At 38.3% G+C, this 24,869-nt stretch overlaps 1 protein-coding gene across 8 annotated transcripts; it reads right to left on the bottom strand.

The window, feature by feature from the left end:
* Positions 1–4: 4 nt before the first annotated feature.
* CFLAR (CASP8 and FADD like apoptosis regulator) lies at positions 5–21,544 on the bottom strand. Of its 8 annotated transcripts, none has more exons than XM_075512360.1 (11): positions 21,400–21,544; positions 18,431–18,576; positions 15,040–15,471; positions 14,102–14,207; positions 12,394–12,529; positions 12,122–12,219; positions 10,992–11,043; positions 10,179–10,228; positions 8,871–8,949; positions 4,055–4,568; positions 5–3,104 (listed from the first exon to the last, which is right to left on the bottom strand). In XM_075512360.1, the coding sequence occupies exons 3-11, from the start codon at positions 15,333–15,335 to the stop codon at positions 2,966–2,968; spliced, it is 1,470 nt and encodes a 489-aa protein (XP_075368475.1). In that variant the 5' UTR covers positions 15,336–15,471; positions 18,431–18,576; positions 21,400–21,544; the 3' UTR covers positions 5–2,965. The 8 variants fall into 8 exon arrangements, with proteins under 8 accessions (XP_075368475.1, XP_075368477.1, XP_075368476.1 ...); XM_075512362.1 differs by having other exon boundaries at positions 10,179–10,225; XM_075512361.1 differs by lacking the exon at positions 18,431–18,576 and having other exon boundaries at positions 21,400–21,463.
* Between the last annotated feature and the right edge of the window lie 3,325 nt (positions 21,545–24,869).

Raw genomic sequence — 24,869 nt, 5'->3', positions numbered from 1 at the left:
TTAATTTGTGAAATAAATAACATTTATTAACATCACATACATATATATGATAACTAGGGATCACATCTTATTTCTACAACCACAGAAAACATATTTGTTTTACACCATTTGCTTCATTTACCAGCCACTACAGGTAGTAACTTCTAAGATTCCAAATCTGTCATTTTATAATCCTTCTCTTACCCCATGAAACATGAGCAAGGTAGAGTTTCAAAATTACACTCGTGCTTTATTTTATTGTAAGATAGTCAGTTATTAAATATTCAGGGTTAGAAATTAATGCTATTTTTATTACCTATCACATATAATACAGACCCTTTTGTTGATGCAACGCAGTAAGTTCTCTACTTGAGTGCGTGGAATACATACGAATGTAATTTTAAGATGCAAAGTATTTTTAAAGCCAGAAGCACTATGGCACTAGTTTAAGAAAAGGACCAGTTCAATAGGCCCTTCCTTAGAAAACAGTAAACTGAAAGGAAGACCTGCCCCCTCTCCCAGCCCCACTACGATGCATTTATTTCCATACCTATAATATCATGAAATTGCATTTAGTATTTTTACGTTAACGCTCGTAGAGAACAAGCTGTTAGGGAACGTCTGAATTTTGCAAAATACTATTTTCTATTTTTCCTCTTGTGCCTGTGCCTACATAAAATCACAGTAACACAAATAACACATGTACCCACAGTTTAACATAGAATTTTGGGTTGCATTTCCCAATTCAAAGCTATTAAAAAGTTTCCATATACTAAAGTTTCCATATATTAAAGAGGACACTACAGCTTATGAAGTGGAAAGAGAAAAGTATGGAATGCCTAGGCTTGCAATACAAGTGAATTATTTTTCTAAATTGTGCAAAAATTTCTTCTCATCACAACCATGTATGTAACTTTCTAGAGTTAACATGCAAATAAAACTGAACATAAACTTAAAAAAAGATAACGAGTGAAGATTTAATCCAAATGATATGAAGTGTACTTTATATATTACACAAAATGGTACATTAATATAAATACATATTTTAATCTTAACATTTTATATGGATAGACTGTAAAGCAAAACTTGCTCAGTGGGTTTCTCCTCTTGGTATACTCTTTAACAAGCCTCATGAATCAGCAGTTTAGGAACCTCTTAAGCCAGGAAAAGACTGTGTCTACATTACATAACAAGGAAGGACTCCTGAGCACTTTTTAGACTTCAATATCTACTTTTGCCAAAGAGAAGTGATTTTTACTTTCAATTATAGAAGCTACTTGAAAACTCATTTGTTTTTTTCTGAATGAAACTTAAGAAGCCTGGTTTCAAAAAAAAGTTAATAAAAATTATGTCAAGCTAACACCTAAGAAGTACAACATAGTATCGAGGAATAAAAAGTCACTGCTACCAGAGTAAGTTTACTGGCCAAGCCCTCCTAATTATTATCAATATACTAATGTATACTGATAGTACACAATGCATAGTATCAATAGACTAGCAGCCTGTTAGACTTGGTCTACAATGAAAAGCATTGTTAGTGAAGTTATATATGTAAGCACACCTGCTTTTTGCTCAAATCAAATGCAGCTACACTAGCAAAAAATCTTTTTGCAGTATATTTGCTCAAGGAACTATCATATCCCGTATTAGCAAAAACCCCTTTCCTTTCTGCTTGCATGAAACACATGCCAGAAGGAGGTATCGTGTAACTACACCAGAAACCAAGCAAAGCACACCAAGGCCTTGAATTTTTTTCCTGGACAGGAGACTGTATTAGCAGTATTAAAAGTTTGCAAGTGGCCTACTTTAGGAGGGAAGAGAATGCCATAAATTCAGTGACAGTAAATTTCAATACAACTCATCCAGGTTATACTGTTATGTAACAAGCATGTTAACTGAACTCTTCATGTTAGGCGTCTGCTCCACTGGAGAAAAATTTCTATGTTTAGGACAATTTTCACTCATGTATTTCAGAACAAGGGCAACTTGAAAAAAAAAATCAATTAATAAAGACATATCATTTTTCATAAGCAAAAGCAGTGAGGGTGGGGTGTTTAATTTAATGCAGTCTTAAGAGCCAGTGGCTGCTACACGACATTTAGGTCCAAACATGATAAAGTGTACTTTTACAACTATGCCTGGTGCAACAAGTGTGAATCATGTTTCAGCTTCCACAAAACATCTGCCAAAATCCCACATTTTTTTAAACTGTGTGGTAGATTACTGTAAAGCCCTGCCACATGTGGACTCATTTTTGCATCAGTGGAAAACATAAATAGCCCAAAACATGGCAGACTGTCTCATTTATTAACATATAACCTTTGTGTGCTGTGGACAGTACTGACGACACAGGGTTCTGGGTGAATCACAACCTCTAATGCAGCAGGCAGATGGAATACAAATTATTTAAAAGACCACCTCTCTCCTCCTTCTGTTTTGCTAGTCTGTGGAGGCATGCAAGCCAGAACTCGTTAATGAAGAACTGGCATTGCTGGGTAGGCATTCTTTCCTGACACATCTTCCATTACCAGGTGCTGGGGAAAGTACCCAGTGAATTTCAGTGTTTTGCACTGGCTTGTATTTGTTTTAAGCATCAACAGAAGAACCTAGATCAGTGCACTGCTAATAGGTATGCTAAAAAACAACAATGAAACAATAAAAACACAAAATCCTGGAAAACCCAACAGCTATACAGTTTAGAACTCTTTTCCACCCGGTTTACCTGTTGTACTTCGTTGTTAAGATCTGTTGCAGTGCTATAAAATAGCTGCCATTCTCATCCAAGCTTTCAGAGCCTTCTATATTAAAATACAAAATCTAGTGCCTTAATACACCAAAATGCTTCTAAATCCCTGGGTTTGGAAGCAATAGGCACTTTAGATATATACGGAATAACAATGCATAAAGTAAAAGTATGTGTGAAACTGTCTGGATCACACTAAGTGTTTCTTGTTAGCCACTTCAGACATGTCCTTTCCAACAGCAGTCAAGTGTGAGAAAGAAAAAGTTTCTTCCTCAGTGTGTGCTGGAGCAGAAGTGAGTATTGTTGGCTTGGGTCAGTGGTCTTATTCCATTCATAGACTTTTCTGTTCAGTTCCGTATGGATATCTAATATAGAGAGTTTCCTGCAGCAACAAAAGTAAAAGCTTTCTATTAGAGAATGAAACAAGACACCATTTAAGAATCCACAAGAGAGAAAGGCAACTTTAGACTCAGCAAGGAGAAAGTTTCAAATTTCAGTTTTTATTGCAGAGGTTACACCTCTAAAATCCAAGGCTGAATATGCATTTTGGAAACAAACTGTCATAACCCAAATCACTGTTGTGATATTGGTTATGCTGACATGATGATCTGTGATTTCATTACAAGGTTTTAGGGTTTGTAAAAAGGTACTAAATGTTAACCCTGCAACTACCTTGAAAAACAGTTGCTAGCTCCCTGGTAGATCAATTGTACAAAGAAAACTTTTGTTGGTAAGTTATATATCCAAACATACCTGATTTTTGCTCAGATTCCTTTTGATAATCTGTTTAGACAGACTCAAGTTTTCTGATAGTTTAAATTCAAGATTGCAAATTGGCAATCTAGTGGCTCCCTGAGGAGAGGGTTAGTTAGATCTAAAGAAAGGACAAAATCCTTCCCTCTCAACTGCCTTTTCTCTGAACTTGGCACTGATTTTTTATATTTGCAAGCAGAAGCCTTCTTAATAATAAAAGGCAATCCTCAATTTGACAGAAGCCTGGTGTGTGCCTCATTACCTTGGAGAAGGAAGATTTCCAATCCTCTCTAAAGCACTGACATATGTTACTAAGGACAGGTTCTTCCCTTCTCACTCTGCAAGCCCCAGTGCCATAACACACTTTAATTTTACTCTCCAGAATCAGAAACTTCACTCCTACTTTAGACTACCTTCCTGTACCATCGTTCCAGGATCAGATATACTTGTCTTTTAACCTATGACACAGCACGAAGACACTTTTCAGGACCAGATAGGATAAAACTTAAGGTTTCTCTTTCTCTAGGACAGCAGGCTGTCATAGGAAAAGGGTTATTTTTTCCTCTTTTTTTTATTTACCTTTTATGAGGATTGCGGAGTAGCTCAGCCAGACAACGCAGATAATATGAGGATGAACTGGGAGATTTTTCTAGTGTAGACACATCCACCTTGCACTGACTCCAAAAGATGTCTGCTACTTGTGGGATAGTGACTTTCCAAGGGATTTTTGCATTAGCAATGATTTTCTCATCATTCCCATCTACTTCCAACAGACTAGTATATTCTTGCTCATTTTCTGGCACAATGTAGCTCTGAATAAAAAAAAGCTTCGGTTTTCCTAGGAGTTCAGGACATGAGTCTGCTGTAAAGTATTTCTTTATTCGTTCCAAAGGGAATCCAGAAAAGGTATGGTCTGTACAGAAGATGCTCTGAGGACTTCCTCGGCTGACCAATATGCAAATGAAGCTGTCACAATTTCTGTGCTTCTGCAACCTTGCAACTTCAAGCAATGTTTGATTCATGGTGTTCATATTTAAATATCTGTGACAATGAATGTCATAGCCTAAGCTTCTGAAGGTCTCTTCCAACACATCTGAAAAAAGCAAGATGTAATTAAATCACAGCACATCAAGGCTCAATCTGAACTATCTTGAATTACACTATTTATAGTATTTTGCTATTGGAAAGATGATGTTTATTTCATCACAATGTTTAAAAAAACTGGGAGTACTTGATGTTGATCACAGTATACTACATACTTATAATACTATATGCATGTTGTCTTTAATATGACTTATGTACTTCATGAAGCAAAGACACTATTACTGGGCATGTGATCTGTTCCAAATTCCACAGACGCTTGCATGCTTTCATTTAGAGTCAGTATCCCAAGTTCCTAGGACTTAAAATATCAGGCAAGAGAAAACATTAGAAAATGTTTCACACAGAACATTCTTGAAATGGTAAGGAATGATCTGGATAGCATGGGAAGTCTGTTTCACCTTTTACCTTGTCAAAATTACTCTGAATGGTTATTATGGATATACAGGACTGCGTAGGAAACACAGAGACTCCCTTTCATCAGTCAAAAAGGAACCTACTGCAGTCATTTATGCTTCCTATTATATAAAACGGACTTCAAGTGATGAGTTCCAGGTGGAGAATGGACACTGGAGTCTTAACTGTGACAGAATGGCATTTTCAGGGGAAAAAAAAAAAAGCTGAACTATGAACCCTTTCAAATGTGTTAGAAATTAAAACTGCAGATAGCCAAAAATCAAGATTTAACTCTACTGTATTTGTGTTAACCTGTGCTGCAGGAAAACATGCTATGCTCTGAATAACTACTTTGGATGTTTATTAATATGGGAGTGAAACCAGATACCCAGTGGTTAAAACCACAGGTGTTTTTTAAGTGTTCAGAGAACCACAAGCTACTACTATGACTCATACCTGTAGCATTGTATCTTTAGTATAAACCACATATACATTGCCCATGCACAGTTTCTGATATGACAGGAAATATCAAGTGCCATGTTTATGTAAAATGCCTTACAGACACAGGAAGCTAGACTGTTCCTTGACTTCAAAAGTTTAACAATCCCTAATTAGCAGAGGCTATTTCAGAGGTAAATGGCAGCAAAGCACGAGTTGTACTACCACACTGTTCTCCTTAAAAAGCCGATAGTGAAAACAGGGAACAGAACTCATAACTTTCCTCAGCAAAATACAGGGTAGATAAACTCTATACTGTAGCGAGGTGATAAGCAGGAACTACAGAGTTTCATTCCAGTTCTGTTGGTTTGATTAAATTTTGTAAAATAATTCAAAAGCTTTGCAGACATTTTTAAATTTGGAAATAGAAAGGAAAATCCCCTCTCCTTTAGGCAATAAAACATGCTCTCACAATTCAGGTGGAAGAGTCAGTCTTAATACCGTTTAGCAGTCATATACCCGACGGAGCACTCCGGCCACTAGAGGGCAGTAGTACATAGGCAAAACGAGAGTTACAGCAACGAGAGCACTTTTCCTGTAACTTACTTACCTCACTAGCAGGTACACATACACACAAAGATACAAAACTTGGCGTCACCTTAGACACACTCTAAGTGTCACAATACATAGACACACTCTAAGTGTCACAATTACAAAAAATTAAACCCAACAAACTTAGAGCGGATACCTTAGTTTAACAATGAATCAGAAATTATATATGGTAAGCTTTGGGTACAGCAATTTTACTTTAAGGCAAGAAAAACACAGCATTACATGCTGCAACCTGAGATCACAAGACAGCTGTTTCTTCCATAGTAATCATCCCCAACAAACCTCCACTGACTTTTGAGCATCTCCACTCTACATAAAAAATTACCCTTTTCTCCCCTTGATTGTTTACAACGTAAGAATAAAAATTGGCTTCCAAATGGATAGTCAAAAGCAGCTATTTACAAAACAGCAAGGTGTGTTTCAATTTGAATTTTATCAGCATCTGATGAATTCACATTGTTTACACTGGGCATTTTCAATTGTTGTTGTCCTTGATCCTACATTATCTATTATTGGTTCAGCTTCCTCAGGTTAAATCTTGGGATAGCTACAGATTCTAATGCATGCCACAGATACAATTTTGAATGTTTTCCCTGCCATCTTCTCTTTCTCTGGTATTTTCAGACTTCAGAAGTAGTGTGGCACAACAACTCCTTAGAGTAGTGAATGCCTTTCTAACAAACTCCTTCAAGCAATGATGTATGTCCTGCCTCTCCTGAATCTCACTAGCACAGTAATGTGTTTTAGTGAAACTCTTGCTTTCTATCACGTTAAAATGCTGATGATGTACTGGTGACATTAAACATCTGAGACATACACATGATTTAATTGCTTCTGCATCCAATGCAGACATGCATGGAGACTGAGGCACACTAACACTTGCTTTGGGTGGTTTCGGCACAACAGCAGCAGAGCCATGATTTGCAGGTGTATCTGACATGCCAGATGCTAAACATGTAACCCATTTTTGTCCTTTCCGGTCAGCAGACTTCCTCTGTCACATTTACACCTTCTGTTCTTGTACAAGTACTGAAATGACCATATAAGCTCATGAAGAGCACGTGCATTGATTTTTAATTTTGTGCACATCTTTGTATTTAGTAGCAATTACTATGACAAAAGGGTCTGCACAGTATACTGCCTGTGCAAAAGATCTGTGCCTTCTAAGGAAGAGTAGATCTAAATTTATGTATCTGTGACTATGAACTGAAATAGCAGTTCCTTCTTTACTTCCTGTTTTCTCCAGTGTACGTGCCTTACCTGCTTTTATACTTACTGTTTCATTTAAAAAACTCAGACCTGGCATAGTAAAACACTCTTGTTCAGTAAATCAGGTCAGCACATGCTCATATGCCATTAGAGACAATGAAATATATTCACACCTCATGTTTTCTTTAGCTCTCCACGCTGAAATTTCTCTAGCAATCCTTTTTGCATTTGCTTTTAAGAAACAGAACTCCAAGTAATAAGTAATCATTTTGGTACTGCAGCAGACTATCATGCTACCTTCCAGATTAAGGCTGCATAACAGGTTTCTTGCGTCAAAAGGTTTGTTTGTTCTCTAAAGCTACCATGAAAAAGAACAGGAAAGTAAACAAGCAGGCAAGAGGACAGAGTAGAATGTTTGATCCCAACAGCCACACCCCCAGCAGTCTTTCAGTCCTTGGCAGGCTGTCTTTGTTTTATTTTCCTCTTGGGGCAAAGTCAGTATATTTCTTTTTTTGAGAGTAGAAGTGAAGAAGTGCTTTAGATTGAACAATTTAATTTCTACTGAAATCAGATCCCAAGGATGCTTCCCAGTTGCATGTAACTAAGTGCCTTCTTTGTCCCTCTTCTCCATGCATGGCAGGATTGTGAATCAGTTCTAGTTCCTGCTACCCTAATGGCAAACTAAGTGTCTTATTTTATACCATTTTCCTAAAATACTATTGTCAAGCAGACATCAAAATTTTACCTTCTGTGTTTGTGCTCTGCATCCCCTGCTCTTCAACAACTACACAAATAATGTTGAGTTGGTCCATCTGCTGGACTATTAGTTATGAGAAAAAGATATGTCCACAAACCCTCTTCTTCTCCTACATCTCCTAGCCTATTACAGAACTGACTGGAACTACTTTCTTCATTTTTATTCGTAGCCTCACGTGTTCCAATGATTAGAGAGTGGGGATTTTTTTTGCTTATGCAAGAATCTAATTTTTGGATTCTACAAAGGCAATCAGGAAAAACCCACATTTTAACCATGGCACTGACTACCTTGAATTCTACATGCAAATTTTTTTTTAACTAAACCAAGAGGCGAGGAAGAAAAATTCCTTTCCCTATAAAGCAATGGTGACAGTTTCAGTTAAACTGTGCAATATGTAACAGAAGCCTATGTGCATTATTAATAAAGGACCACATGCCTTCAGCTATTCAAAATCTGTGGTTTCCAATATGATTATGCTTCAAATCCACAACAGCTTTGGTTTTGGTTTTGTTAACTGGTAGGAAACACTATCTTTACCATCTCTGCCAATAACCTGCTGTATGACCCAAGCTTAACTATTCTGTTGGTCTCTGAATATCCTTTTTGTCCCTCCCAAAATTCAGTCTATCTCCTTATAAGTTCTTTCATTCAGAGATTCTGCTCCAAAAGCAAACATTGTCTGCAATAGTTAGGACAGTTGGCTTTAACCTCAGGTTGGGCCTTCCAACTCTGCTTTAGAAAACTTACTAGAATTGATATACTAGCTGACTAGGACAACATTACCCTAGTCTGGCTGGTAAATGTACATCATATTCTTTATACTAAATTGTTCTAATTATTTGAGATTAACAAGACAAGGAACTTTGAATTCCAGAGACTTACCTGTGTCATTGCCAATACAGTCTATTATCAGGCATATTCCTAAAGGTTGACTTTGCATTCTGTACTGATCATCAAACACCTGAGGAACGTGAAGGACAAATACTAAGTTAATATGTCACTCTCTCAACTTGTAGACTTGATTCTTCTCTCAAATTTAACCACTCAGATCTATTTAATTACATTCTGTTGTTTTTCCATAGAGTAGCTAGCAGAAGTCTGTCTACTGGGATGTAATACATCTTATCTACACAACAAAAACAAAAAATCATGAGACATGGACTAATGATTCTTTTCCCTATGTCCAGTACAGGCTTAATTTTTGCATCCTTGTGTTATACAATCTTACTACCATAATGATCCTTAAACAAAGACTAAGACTGTACCAGAAATGAGAGAAGCAAGTTTGAGACTGAACCTTAACCCTGGACAGGTCTTCAGATGTAAACACCCCCCACCCCTGCCGCCAAAAGAAAACAACACACAACAAAAAACCCCCAAGAAAACAAACAAACAAAACAAAAAACCCCCCAAATCTGTATGGGGTGGAAGGGCTTTTTAAAGACCTGGGCTATGACAGCAATGATCCTTCTATAGTACTTCCAAATTAATTTCCTTAAGTGTAACTGCTATTGAGATGTTAGGAGCTATAAGCTTCATATTGTCAACACAATAAAAGTAGAGAACTTTTGTGTTCTTCAGGTATGCAAGCAGGCACTGCTCATCAGAACAACATTTATTTCCTTATTTAGTGGAATAACCTCCTTGTTTCTAAAGAATCTGTAATGACTCTATCACAATTCCTCTCCCCTTTAAAAAGATTACAGTCAATTTACTATAGGTAACTCCCTGGTTCCTGGCCTACAGGAGAGCTAGTGAAAATAGCAGTAGTCCATTCTTCTCATTAATACCCAAAGCATGTCTGTCTTCTACCTGGAGAGCAAGGGGCGAGGAGAGAATAACGAACAAAATTTACTGCATGCAAAGAAGCCCTGCCATTTCTAATGCATATGGCAAGAGATCTGACTTCCAACAGGTTTTGACTTAGCCTCCACTAATAAATATACAAGTTCTGCACACACATCACATGTACATGCATTTTGCACACTGCTGCTTCCATTTTATATTAAAAATATATTCTGCAAAAGCATTCATAGAACCTGTTTATGGCTGAGGAAGACATGGATGTACAGACCATTCTGTCTGCATGCAATTAAAGGAAATCTCAAAATCAAACACAAAGAAAACTAAGGTAAATACCTGCAGAGGTTTTTATTATATTTACATGCATACATATGCACAAGCACATACCTTATGTGACACTGGTCCCGATTCCTGAATGGACATGTGGACTGGTTCTGCTGCAGTTAAAACATACAGAAGTAATCTCAGTATGTAAGTACCAGTGACATCTCTTTGACACCAAATCAGTTAAAGAGGAACCTATCTAGTTCAGCCAAGTTCTCGCTCATCTGGACCTCTTAGTTTCTATGTAAGCTACTGAAGTTAAAAAAAAAAAAAACACACCACAAAATTTTCACTTCTGAAATGTTATTTGGATTGCATTCTACATTGCTTGTGACTAGAATAAACAAACAAACAATCTCTCCTACACTGGGAGAATTCAGCCAACTCTCTTTTAAAAATCACCATATTTGAGAGGTATTTTGGGTTTCCAGAAAGAACACAACACACATGGTAAGAAGCTGCTACTCACTGGACAACTTCCTGACTGGCCTGGTGGAGAGTCCACCACTGAACAGACACAAAAACTTCCTGCTCAAGACTTAATGGACACAGCTGCACTACAAGGGCCTCCAGAGCTGGCTAGTCAACCTTTTCCATTATTTTATTAATAAACTATTTATTCTGTTAAAAAGTTGTGACAGTGGAAGCCCAAAACAATTTCAATAAAGTTTTAAGATCTGGCGGCACGAGCAAAGCAAATACAAGAGCAAACAATAAGGCAAGGCTCAGTTTTCAGAAGTACCAGATACTCTCTGTTCCTGGTGGTATCAACTGGATTAGCCATAAACACAGCTATCAAACAGCAGTCCTTTTGATACAATGAAATGCATCTTTTGTCTCTTTTAGATCATCAAAACTCAGACAAAATTCTCCTACCTAGAATAAGACTTTGTCCATTTTGTGGTTTTTCTTTGTTCACATTCTGGATCTAAAATGAAGAAAAAGGTGTATTTTCCCTCTCTCCTTCAAGAATCAATAATCATATGTTCCAAAATATAACACAATAGTATTTTTCTTCCTCAATAAAAGGATTACATATTTTAGATTCACATCTATCAGCTAATTAGAATTACAAAACAAGTAAAAAAACCCCTACCAAAACCACAAACAAACAAAAAGCCCCGAACCCTTCCTCCTCAGAAAAAAATTACCAGTTTGCCACACACAGCAAAGAAAAGCTTCATCCCTAAAATAGTAAAACAAACAAACAAACTCTGAAGATGTGAATTTGTTTCCTATAGAGCACCAGGGATGAACTTTCACTGAATTAGAAAGGAAATTATAACAATATTATCATAATATGGGAAGTCAATGCAAAATCTTTCTGATCAGTAATCTGGAAAACAAAGCTGTTGTGGCTTTGTTAGTAAAGACAAACTGCATCACTGGTGTCTTGTACATAAGCTTTATACATACATATTTACTGAATACATGACAGAAATAATCTCGTCAAATTCATTTAGCAAGGCTAAAGACTTTAATCAAGGTCATACTATTACAATACCAGACCTAACCCAAATATAAAGAATACTGCATGCAACAGGATTTGATGACTTGATATGCTAACTTTGTTAAAATGAGATTAAAACAAAACACAAAAGAAAAAATCTGAAAAGCTCTCCTTAAAAAGCCATAACCTTCAGCTGCAAAGTTAAAAAGCTACTTTTCCTCAAAGTCCAGAAGTACAAAGAAGAAGAATATGTTTTGCAAAGAACAAAGCAAAACTTTTCACTCTCCAGAGTAGCAGAAAAACTTTCAAGAAACAGATTTTATATACCCAACTAATAGGAAAAAATTCACAGAAGCTCTTTAAAGGGGATCTTTCTCAGTCAGAAGATTTAAATCAGACTCTAAACCCAGCAAATAACAGGAATAAGAGAAATAAGCCAAGTAATATTTTAGTTACTAGCAATCTCTCATTCCTTAGGCTCTGCAAAGATGAATCCCTTTTCAATGTCTGACAATATTTAGAAATAAAGCATCTGTCTCATTTATTGTATACTTACCCCTGAATTATAAGGAGGATCAATCAGACTGAGATTAGGGAGAGATGCCTGAAGTGCATTTACATATACTGGCTGAGAATGAACGGAGGGCATTAAAGCTGAAAATTTAACAGAAACACACAGAGAAATACACCATCATGTATCAACTGTTTTAAAAGCCTAAATCTGTGAAGCATGCAAATACTCTGACTTGTAACTCATAATTTTATCTTCAGTAAGAGCACATCTGATCCTTGCTATCAAGAATAACCAGCGCAAAAATAGCATCTTACCTTCGTGCTTGTACTTCTGAATCTTCCTAATCAGGTCTATCCTGTGAATATTTTGAAAACAATTTTCTATCAAATCCAGTTGATTAGGAGCCACCAAATTCAGTTTCTCCAGGTCAATCACAAGAGCTAGAAAACTCTAGAATAGCAACAGAAAACCAAACTGTCATATCAGTAATTTGTTCCCTATCAGTAAGTAACAAAGCAACCCAGAAAATAACGTGGGGAGGTCATAAAGGTTGTATATCCAAGAACTAGGGACATTACCTTCTGAAACACTAATAAAATTATCTGGAAGATATAAGAATTCTTGGTATTATCATAGAAGTAATGAAGACTAGGAATTTATATTCTAAAAAAGAAATAAAAAGTTTTGAGGAAACAGTTTTGCATTTCCTTATTGCTACAAAGCTAGCCACTCGGAATGTCACCTCACATGCCACAAAGCAAGAGATAAGAAAAGCTTTGGGGAATTTGCAAGGCCTCTCTCCTTCTTTGGTTAAAGAGAGAAAAGAAAAAAAACCTCAAAGGAAGAAGACAAATCTTCAGTCTTCTCTGCACAGTGGTCAAGTTTTCTGAACCCTCTCTATTGAGTCTCTGCTTTCTCAGATCATTTAAAACAAATATGCAGAATTCAGATGTGCACAGAAAGACATAATTACAGAATCCCAGAATCGTATAGGTTGGAAAAGACCTTTAAGATCATTGAGTCCAACCATTAACCTAACACTACCAAGACCACCACTATACCATGTCCCTAAGCACCTCATCCAAACGTCCTTTAAATACTTCCAGGGATGGCGACTCAACCACTTCCCTGGGCAGCCTGTTCCAGTGCTTGGTAACCCTTTCAGTGAAGTAAAATTTCCTCATATCCAGTCTAAACCTCCCCTGGCACAACTTGAGGCCATTCCCTCTCGTCCTATCACTTGTTACCTGGGAGAAGAGACCGACCCCCACCTCTCTACAACCTCCTTTCAGGCAGTTGTAGAGAGCAATAAGGTCTCCCCTCAGCCTCCTTTTCTCCAGGCTAAACAACCCCAGTTCCCTCAGCCACTCCTCATAAGACTTATGCTCTAGACCCTTCACCAGCTTCGTTGCCCTTCCCTGGACATGCTCCAGCACCTCAATGTCTCTCTTGTAGTGAGGGGCCCAAAACTGAACACAGTATTCGAGGTGCGGCCTCACCAGTGCCGAGTACAGGGACACGATCACTTCCCTAGTTCTGCTGGCCACACTGTTTCTGATACAAGCCAGGACGCCATTGGCTTTCTTGGCCACCTGGGCACAAATAAAACAAACCTGTTCTTTTGTAAGTGAAGCAGAACACAAACACAAAAAGTGACCTTGTAATTCAAGATACATTTCATATGATTATTGGTTTGAGATCCTTCATATATGAACTTTCAGATCAGTAATACTGAAGAAAGATTTTTTTTTCCCCCAACGCCTTCTGCCTGTGAGGTTCATGCTAACACCATTCATTACAGCAAGTCTTCACTGTTCCCTCTTACTGTTTCTCATGCTTCTTTCATTGAATTAAAAAACAAAAATGAAATAGAAGCCACTACTCCTTCTCCACTTCCTGACTTCCGGCTTCTCCTGCCTCACTACCCCTTGCAGTACTGTCTCCCCTCCTTTGCTGTCTAGATACTTCCTTTTTTACTTTAATCTCTCATTACTCCAGAGAAGACCAGCAGAAAGACATTACCTTATCTTTTGCCATTTTCATACGAGGTGCGTAATCTCTGAGTAGAAAAACAAGAGAACTCACTTCTTCTTTTTCCAGATTCTCATTAATCTCTACCATCAGTACCCTGAAATAAAGTTGAGACATTTCTAAAGGATTAGCTTTCAGCAAGATCCCACCCTTGCCCAACTACCCAACTTCTCCCATGTTCCAGTCTTAATGTACCATTCCCAATTAAACAACAGGAAAAAAGCCTATCCTGCTCCAAGATCCAATTACAAAATACCTACTCTTGCTCATCAGCACCTGCGTTACTCAGACTGACTGTGCAACAGCCACTCCTCGAAAAACAGAAGTCTCCTTAATATTTCAATAGAGATGAAGTAAGAGAATGAGACAACAGAACACATCTTTAACTTTTTTACCTAGTAGTTACAGGGTTTTTATTTCACTGAGAAGTTAACACAGGAAAATCTTCCTTATGAGTACATATATTTCTTTCTGAAGTCTCTCAAATAAAATAACTGGAGCTTCTTAATTTAAGCATCTTAAAACTACAGAGTAAAAAGTAGTAAGAGACAGGTCCCCTGAGAAAAGCTATACCACAAGGCTATGTGCCCAAAGCAAACTAGAAAATAAAGTATCTCTAACTAATGATGTTCCTCTAAAGCGTCATTTCTATCTGCTAATCCAGAACTGTACAAACATCACTGGTTTTATTGATTAACATATACAAACTCCTTAAAGATAGATGCTTCTAAAGCCTTGACTTGTAAAAAGCTACTAAGGCTTATTTTAGGCATTAAACTTGACACATTCTTTTCACTATAGCTCTAGATACGATGCCCTTTTCTGCTTTTCTTTTACCTTCAAGACATACTTAAAAAAGAAACAAAAACCAACCCACACACATTTTGAACAAAATAGAGTAGCCTTGAAATCTGAAATAGATATATTACCTGTAATCAGGGACAATTCTGAGACTCCTGGCAAGGTTAGCTTCCACTGTTGCTTTCTCAGTCTTCAAGATCCTCCTCAGCAAGTCAAACCTCTTAACTCTGTACAACAGTTCAGACAAGCCAAGAAAAGACAATTTCTCCCTCTCATTCAAAGCCACCAAGAGCTCTCTAAGGTCGGCAGTGGCCAAGTCAGGAGCAAGGTCTCGGCATAGGAAAACCATCATCTCTTCTTCTTCTTTATCCAATTCTTGTTCAATCTGGTGAATAAGGACAGCTGGCACTTGGCACCTGGTCATCACTTTGTCGCTGTCCCTTTAAAATTGCCAGCCTACTGTTTTTTAAACAGGAAGCCAACATGACATGAAGCCCATGTCTACCACAGCACTTCTCTGGTGTTCATCCTTACCTAGATGCATTTTTACATAAGCAGTTCTGTGGGAGAGAAATAAAAGGTACTAAAATCAGTGATCTGCTGCACAAGTTCACAGTTAACTCTCCCATCTGATGTACTTCACTTACAACTAAAACACCAACGTAGGCTACACAGACCTGTTCTCAAGGGGTTCTCCCAGCTGTTCATTACAGAACAAAAAGTACTTGGTAGGTCATATTAATCAGAAAAAAATGGAAGTTCTTTTTAAAGTAAAATTACCTTAACACAAGTCTGTAAATTCCATAGGAAGTGAAACAAAAGTCATCAGCTTGCTGATGAGTGATATTTCAAGTGTTTCTGGAAATAAGGGTTAAGTTCCACAGCAACTTAAGTCTAAAGCTCCGATCTCTTCCCAGCAACCCTCCACCGCCCTGCTCACCACCACCTTTTCTCCCCTAAAAGTCTCAAGGCATTTTTTTCAGGAAGAGTTTTGGGAGCTAAGAGGTAGTGTAACCACACGTTGTTGACAAAAGAATTAAAAAACCCCCACATATAAAATTGCTGCTATCAGGCATGCACCTTGCCTTAAATTAAGTCAAAATAAAGGAAACATTCACAATATAATATGTAATATTTTAAAACATTAATTATCTATAAATTCAGGAACATGTGGATTTTCTTACTTATTCGTATGATTTAAAGTGATTCCAACCTGACTGAGTTACTGGGGTTTTAAGGATTCCCCACACACCCCCTCCACGCTCAAAAAGATTGAAGAACCACACAAAGAAAAAATTCCAACCTTAAATATGCAAATTGGTTAACTCTGAAGGTATAGATAAGCTATAGACTGCCTTTTTCTTCATGTGACATTCACGTTTCACCATACTGAAACCTGAAATAAAAATTCAAACGTAGAAAAAACCCCACCATTGTGATTAACAAAGTAGGGTGCTATGCTCAATTTCTGCTGCCACCAACTGGGGAAATTCTATCTAACCTTCTCTGATCCCCATTACCTACATGGAGAAAGGTGAAATGAGCAATATGAAGACAAATCTTAGCCCTTACAAGGAGTTCAGTCACGGTACTGCATAGTTTTGTTTAAACCATTCTGAAAAGCAAAAGCCAATTTGACTTCAAAGCCTAATACACTGAAAGATTCTAGCACCTGGATAACATTTTTAAAGCATTTTCAGCCTTTTGTTACACATTCTGGAAGTCACAATCAACAATGTCACGTATTGTGTCCATGCATTAAGGAGATAAAAAAAAACAAACCCACAAACTTGTAGATGAGTTTAATTCCAATGCTGTATAAATGAAAAATAGCTCTATACATCCACCTGACTTTCCTCAGAAAAGGAGTAAGAGTTGGATTCAATTAAACCCATGGATTGGGTTCCACTGCCCACTAAAAGAGCATATCAAATTCAAGTTCCTTGGGCAAAGTCTCCTTTATCTACATCTATCCCAGTAAGCCGTATTTTCTATGGAGTCGAAGACCGCAGTGGCTTTCTCCTCCAACACTGTTGCTGACAGTCTCAATAGCAAAGCATCAGTATTTAAAAAAAAAAAAAGGCACTGTTAATCTTGCTGATAGCATGTCTGAATCACTAGGGAAATATAACACAAGTAGCTGCTATGACCTCAAGGTCCCACTTTCAGAAGCAAAATGGAAGGGGTAGGTAAGGAAGGGCAGCACGGGCAAGCTGTAAAATATCACAAACCCACCACATTAGAAAACCCAAGCATTACTCAGCTGAAGTACTCCTGCACTTCCATACCACAGTGTAAATGAGATCTAATGTATATGCAAGAGTCCTCAAAATGGTACTGAGGCCACTTTGGCTCATTTTCAGAAGCACAGAGCATTCAACTCCAGCTGACAGTTAACAAGGCTGCAGGTACCCTGCTTACCCCATCACAGCCTCCTGTGTGCGTTCTACACAGACTGTGCTAAATACCTAGAGAAAACACAATTATAGTACTCCTGCTACAGCACACAACCAGAAAAAAGCAACACCTATCCTCTCTGATACAGTTCTGTTCTCCAGAACCCAAAAGGGACAAGCACAAACACAGTGTTTTCCCTCATCGCATCACACCATTTAGGAACTTGGGAGAATTAAACGCAGTTTGCTCTAAGAAGTGCAACAACATTTAACGCTAATGCAAACAGTTCAAACAAAAAAACCTCACAAACAGAAATGAAACATCTGTAGAAGCTGCCCCTTTCAAATACCCAGAACCAAAGTATTTTTAATATAGCAAGCTGGAAAGTTTTGTTTGCAACAAAACCAAACTGGGTAGACAAAATATTTGTACTTTTGAACCTGTTCTATTTCACACATGGACCTGCAATGCTATCACTTGTACAGCTGGGGTGGAAAGGCAGGGTGGGAAAATTTTCAGGCCTCTGATAAGCAGAGGAACCCCTCATGCACTAGAATGTGTTTTGTACAGTTTTCTATCAGAGGAAAAGCATATTTATTCCTAACTTCTTATTTTCAATCTAGCATCAAACATTTCTGAGAATTCTACGGAAAAAAAAGACTGTTTTCAGGACATAATGCAGTCAAGAAAGGAGAGGCACAAAACACTCATATGAAAGCATCTCCCAGGTACATACAGCTGGGACTTTCAAAAGAGCTTGAGGAAGTCTTATTTATGACTCACTCTAAAGGGAGATGGGAATTTAACAACTCTTGGCCATTTTCAGAAATCTCAGATAAACTTTATTTTTTAAAAAACTACTCTAGTTGATTTTTATCTAATCTTTTAAAACTAGTTAAAAAAAAAAGAGGTGTGTGTGTATGTGTGGTGGGGAGGAATTTCCTACAGAGTTAAAATTTCAGACATGCAAGATTACTATTTATATGTTATCTTAAAAACAATCTGCCTTTAAAAAACACATGTGAATTATTTATTTTTGTGAACTTCCTTTATACAAGATAAATCGCATGCTCATTATAAAAAAAATGCTGATCAATACTTCCAGTGCTGAAACTCTCTCACCTGTATGCAAGCCTCTCCACAAGAACATTGGAAGACTGGCATTTGACCATTGCCGAATCCCTGATCCAGATCCAGCACACATTGGTTTCCATCCAGTATTTTCCAATGATGATCCATAGACAAAGTTGATTACATCAGCTTGTTTTCTGTTGGACAAATATCAACATCACAAATTACTGCTGGGGGCTACTTCCTAATTTTAGTGGGGGAAAACCAAGGAAAAATGGCCTAGGATCATGCGTTCTTCTGTGATTCCACTGGTCCAGTGAATCAGGAATGATGCTCCAAATAAAAGGAAAAACAACTGCACACATATAGTGATCTGTCAATAACATTCATTCCCCCAGGGTCCTGAGTGCGGAATGAATAAGAGCAACATGAAGTAAGTGTTTAGTATAAAATAAAAGTTTATAACTTTGCATCCAAAAACCATGTCACCATATTTTGATAGCAGCAATGTCCCACTACTGAGGCAAGCCGAGTACATTCCATCTGCATACATCTGAGCCAGATCCACTTCACCATGAGAGGTGAAGGGCATCATGCTTCACCCTTCCATCTGATATGACCACTTTTGCAAATGTCACATATACAGTTAGGATAACTGTAACAAATACAGAAAAAGCAAAAAGCAATGACAACGTAAAACCCAGGAGCCTGGCTTTCAATTTAGATTATCTGGGCCCTGCAACGATAAGAATTATTGAATGTGAATTCTTTACAAAGAGGAGAGGAAAAACAGCTTATCTTCTCAAAAGAAAAGAAAAAAGTTCAAAGTCATCAGAGATAAAGCTACCCCAATAGTTTGTGTGTACATGTGCATGTGTAATTTGCCAATATTGCTGTGAGAAAACACTCTTGAGTGTTTTCCTCTTGAGTTCAATGTTTCATCCATTGAGTAAAGATTTCAATGCAAAGCTTATGGAGCAGGAAGATGGTTAAAAAAAGAAACCTAAAGTACTACACATTCTCATTTATATTCCCAATTTATAAGAAATCCAGAATCATTCCAAATAGCTGAAGTCTAACACAACCACCACCACTGACAGATACAAGGATACTGCAAGATCACGACAGTAACAGTGAGTGAAAGGGCAGGCCTACACATGGAACAACACCAACAACAATCTCTTTTCGTCCTGTATTCAAAGAACCAGGAAATCCCCTGGCATGCTCAGGGAAAATGACTGGTCAGGGGAAAGTTTTCTGTAACTCTGGCTATTTTAGTTCACTATCACCCTAAATTTTCACAGAGGAAGGACTCTTCTGGGAAATAGTCTTAGGGTCTCTGGAAAGAAAATCACTGATTCTAGGGTGACTCATCTGTCCCCTTGTCCCCGAAAGAGGTCTGAGAGAAAACACATCTCAAGGAGGTAGTACCAAAGTGCACTTAAATACAAGTTTCTGGGTTTAGTTAACTTTGAGACTTTCCTGAACAAAGTGTAAGATTTTACAGCTGATGAATTTCTCACACACTGCACAGGAAACCACCTTTGTCACAGGCATATTTGTCTAAGTCTGCACTAACTTTTGACCCTGTGTATTACACTGTTAACAAGGTTAACAAGAAGAAATTTTTTAATGTAAACACCTGAGAATATTAGCAAGTGTATTTACTCCTCAGACCACAAATCCTTTCCATTCCACACTAAAACAGACAGAAAAACATCTGTATGTTCATTAGCTTCTATGAAGCTAATAAAGTTAATAATACTTCTATTTTTGAACTATTTCACACTGCCCCCAGTCCATACAGAATACGATCAAAATCAGGGACAGATTTTTTTTTCTTTTTTTTTTCCCACAAGCAGCAGGAAATAACAACATACTAAAACTTCACACACAAAGACACACAAGGCTCCAGTAACGCCCTGCTGGCATTAACAAGTGGAGGCTGGTATGCGCGTACATGGCTCAAGCAATTTTATTCTTTGCTCTTTAATACTATGCATGAAACCCTTGTTCCCATGATTGCAACACAAATGCTGCACAATATACAAATATCAATCTGATTATCAAGGCAAAGAGGAATGTCCTGTAGTAATGATAAATCAACATATCAGGCCTTATTAAGAAGGAAGGTCTTTCAAGAGAAGCAGGGAAACATTTCACGCTCTAAACATGGGCTACAATTACAGTCTGTCATTTCTGACAGCATTTGTTTCTTGAACGTTTCACAACCATCTCTGCAGCAGCAAAAACAGGATATAACATCAGTGGGTGTAGTTCTGATTTGGAAAATGACCTTTTGTTCCACAAGACGAGCTTACATGGAAGCCCCTGCGCTAGAGGGAGAGAGTAGGAGGTTACTTTACTACAGGAGGCACTAGCTGTGAAACCACACAAAGGTAACTGCATTTTGAGTCTGTATCATCTGGCATTTTTCAAAGTGTTGAATTGTTTGGAGCATGCTCCACAACTTTCACACTTCCCTATAAAAGAAAGAGGATTTGCTAGGAGATACTTAGAGAAAACAGGGAAATCCCGCAGAAACTCTCATTTCTCATTACTGTATTAGGCTTAAATAGCTTGTTCTCGGTGTAAACTAGTAGTGACTATGCTAATTTCCATTTAGAGATACACTAGTTTAACACCCCAGTCCTCCCAATCAAAAAAACCAAACTAAAACTAGTTTTACCATAGGGAGTTTATGCAGATTTCACGCAACTTTCTAACTACGTCATTTTTAATCATACTCGGAAAATTAAGCGAGAGGAAACTCCGCTCTGCAAGATAGACGTTTCAGGCGGATGGGCACCGTCGGGTTTCGTTCCTCCTCCCGAGCAAGGTCAGGCTCAGGCCCCACTTACGCCGGGCGCTCCGGCTCTCCGCACTCGGCTCAGCCCGCCCCCCGGTAAGGACCCGGCCTAGACAGGAAGGAGGACCCGATCCCGGAGCACGGACCGTTGGGGCGCCTATACTGAAGGCGCAAGGTGGGAATAGATGTGTGAGGGAAAGGCATAACGCACCCAAACGCGCCGGGGAGGTCTCATCTGCAGCAGCGGGGCCAGGTCCGGCATGGGGAGTGGAGAGCAGGAGGGGGCGGTACTGGCCTGGCAACAGGCTCCCCGGCGCCGGGCGTGGCTTCGAGTATGCTGCCCTTTCACATCAGTAAGACACGCGGAGCGCTTTTCGCTCGTACGTTTTATGGCTGTTGGAGAGACCTGAGCCACCTCTGCGCGTAGATAGGAATGCTGTTGAAGGCAGAGATCTCCCCTCACTGAGGGACGAGGAAACTGGCTTTAGCCGCCTTACCATCCTTATATATCTGCCGAGCCACGTTCGCTAACCCTTACGATTTCATCGTGAATCCGGCCGTTAAGGATTTTGGGGCGAGGCGAGGGAAGGATTATGCTTTTCGTTTTGCTTTATAGTCTGCCTTAGGAGATGAAACGCGGAGCTGTACCAGCAAACCTACCTAGGTCCCACAAGATGGCGGTGGGGTAGTGACGGAAGGGACGTCTCCCGCGCGCAAGCTCCCGCCGGCGCCTTTGGGTGTCGGTTACACACAAAATGGCTTCTGACTAGGTGGGGCGTGGGGGTGTTGGTAGCGCTGTGAGGAGAAGGGGTTGGCAGTAGGATGGTCTTGAGTTCAGTATGTGTATAGACGTTTGTGGGACTATGTTTTTTATATTGCTGCTGGTATGAGGACAGACAAAACAGCTTTGTATTGGCCCCAGTAGCCATTCAGTGGTAGCAGACCGTTCTTCAGTGAGCAATTACAGACTTGGGGTAAGCGCGGGCATGTGTTTTAGCGGGAATTTATACAGAAGCAAGCCCTTACTTAGTTCATATCTTGCTCTTATCAGTCTGGGATAATATTGTACAGGTGTGTGAAAGTTGTATGCTTCCCATTGTTGTATAATCTTCAGTAAATTTTAAGTAATGCCTTGTCCGTGTAAACTGGGTGTTGTGATTCCCTTGGTATAAACCAGCAACTTCCATGAAGCAACTTACTCTGAGGTGCTAGTATTGTAGCTGGGGTTGCTCTCCTGAAGGCCCAAAATAAAAAATTATGGACTATTTTATCAGCTGAACTAGACAAAAGCCACCTCCACATGTGATGAAATTAGACACATCATATATAACTCCCAGCTCAATGGACTTCCATGCATTTACAAAACAGTAATTTTTTGTGCTGCTAAAAATACAGCAGTGGAAGCACAGTACTCTGGGGTAGCACGCTGTTGTGCAGAGTCACGCTCTCTTTGGAACTACAGGGAAAATGGAGGCAGAAAGTAATTACCCACACTAGAATTTAGTCGAATACCAAGTGACTACTCTGCGTTCTGAAAAAATATCTTGATTCTTACTGAAATTGTATGGTCAGGCTCTCGCTTTAGTATCAGTCATTCAAGGGTATCACAGTATCCCTGCTATTAAGACACAGCATTGGATCAGTGCTTATTCAGAAGGAAACCAGCTACCTGCTGTGAATCAGTATGCACACTTTCTCCTTGGATCTATTCCATACAACAGATGAAGACTTGTACAGGCTAATAGAAGAGGTTTAAGGAGATGGTATGGCTGCAGGCTTATGAAAGAAGAATTTTGTTTTGTTTTGTTTTCCAGAAATGGTTGAATGAATGATTTACTAATTTAACACAGCCATTACTTAAGCGACCAATTACTCTTTTGTTTACTTACTCCACTTTTTCCTTAATTTAACTAATTGTTATATGCTTATTAAACAGTTTTCACATTTTTATAGGCAGCATTTATGAGTTGTATGCAAGTTTTTTTCAGTCTTCCCTGTTTCTAAGTTGAAATACTACATTGTCTTCATTGATAGGTTCTCATGTAAACTGGAACTGTGAATCAGTATAAATGTAGAACCTAGAGCATACCGGTAAGATTACATGTGATTGGGAAGAGATGGTCCTATATGTTTCAATTTAGAAGGCTCTGGGTATAAATCTCTGGCTTGGACATACTTCTCTTGATTTGCTTTCATAACAGGTTTGATCTATTTCATTTTGTAGATTCTCCTAGTTATGTAAAACAAAAAGATTTTAAGAATTTATGTCTCCTAAAATACTATGAACCTGTCTTTTATACTATATATTTCATAATCAGATTTGGCATGGTCAGGGCAAGTGCATTACATTTGTATATATAAATGGTGTCACTAGTTTAATTTGTTATGTGTTGCTTTTATTATTAAAAAAAGGCTAAGTCACTTAAGGGAAGAGATTATTTTCAGGGGTTTTTCTTCTCCTTTGGAACAATGGTAAAAGGATTATCTGACTTTCAGATTTCTATTATTTGGCCTACAACTGAGAATAGAGAATGTATAGAGCATCTGTAAAATCAGTTCCCTGTCATACATGTAAAAGAGTTTGGATGAATCCCTGAATGTTTTGATACCCCTGATTAAACCAGTAAACTTAATTGGAAGACAAGCATGGGTCCTGAGTACATTCCTTGTAAAACCCCTTGAAGCAAACACTCCTAACTTAAATTAGCTCTATGTGGAAAATACACTTGCTTTGATGTAAGAAGTCTATCTAATAAATATTGATCTGGCAAAGATTTAATTGCAGGATAGAAGCTCATAGTTTGAGAGCTCAACAAAGATTTTTGTAGGAAGGTTTTCAGGAGAGATTTCAAGGCAGGTTAACACCACAAACACACAGGTATAGTCTGCTATTTCAACTGCAACTGCCTTGCATCATGGGAACAGTTATTCTGTTATGCTCTGAACCAGGAATTTCAGAGACATCCAATTTATACTACAATGTAGTCACTATTGTATTGGAATAATTTAGCTGCTTTAACTTCTCTGTAACATACCAATTTGGAAGATTATGCTGAATGATGTAAATATTATGGATAGCATTAGCAAAACCAATAGATAAATCACAAGTATCTTTCCAGGTGAGCAGAAATAGCTCTTTGACTACTGATGGAGATGGGATTTCCACTGCTGTTTCTGAAAATGGAGCATCATCAGTTCTATTTTTCAGAACTTAAGATACAGAAAGAGCTTCCTCACTGTGGTATTACAATCATGTATGTTCCTCACCTGCAGATGCCACTGCTGTTTGTGACCCTGTTCTTTGCACTGTAAAATATCTGTGCTGGTAGAAAGGCTGTTTTAATGTAAGGACAGCCATTGCTATGGTTACAGTGAAGACTGATTTGGTACTATTATTTTAATACACAGGAAATACTCCATCCCCAGGCAGAATAGTATTATAATACATGTGAAATAAAAATCTTTTGAGTATTGTATGTATAATAATGATGAGACATTTCTATATTCCACAATATTGGTAAAATATGTTCATAATAAATTAAGGCAGTGGTTTAGGGCAGTGGCTGCCATCTGGCTATTAAACCATTGAATGATACCACCTTAATTCATAAACTAATGAATTTTACCTAAACTAGTCTAGTCTAACAGTGAATATGCCCAATATATTTGCTTATGTAGAAT

This window comes from Mycteria americana, chromosome 9 (assembly GCF_035582795.1).
Source record: "Mycteria americana isolate JAX WOST 10 ecotype Jacksonville Zoo and Gardens chromosome 9, USCA_MyAme_1.0, whole genome shotgun sequence".
NCBI lineage: Eukaryota > Metazoa > Chordata > Aves > Ciconiiformes > Ciconiidae > Mycteria > Mycteria americana.
Note: the sequence above shows the minus strand (reverse complement) of the source record. Positions and strands in the feature narration are given on the sequence as shown.

Excerpts from the sequence above, each read along its gene's own strand:
- CFLAR (XM_075512360.1), bottom strand. The coding sequence starts at position 15,335 with ATGACCAGGTGCCAAGTGCCAGCTGTCCTTATTCACCAGATTGAACAA. Across the intron at positions 11,044-12,121 it reads ATCCTCCTTATAATTCAGGG|ATCCAGAATGTGAACAAAGA; the intron begins GTAAGTATACAA and ends TCTTCATTTTAG. Across the intron at positions 4,569-8,870 it reads CTGTATTGGCAATGACACAG|ATGTGTTGGAAGAGACCTTC; the intron begins GTAAGTCTCTGG and ends TGCTTTTTTCAG.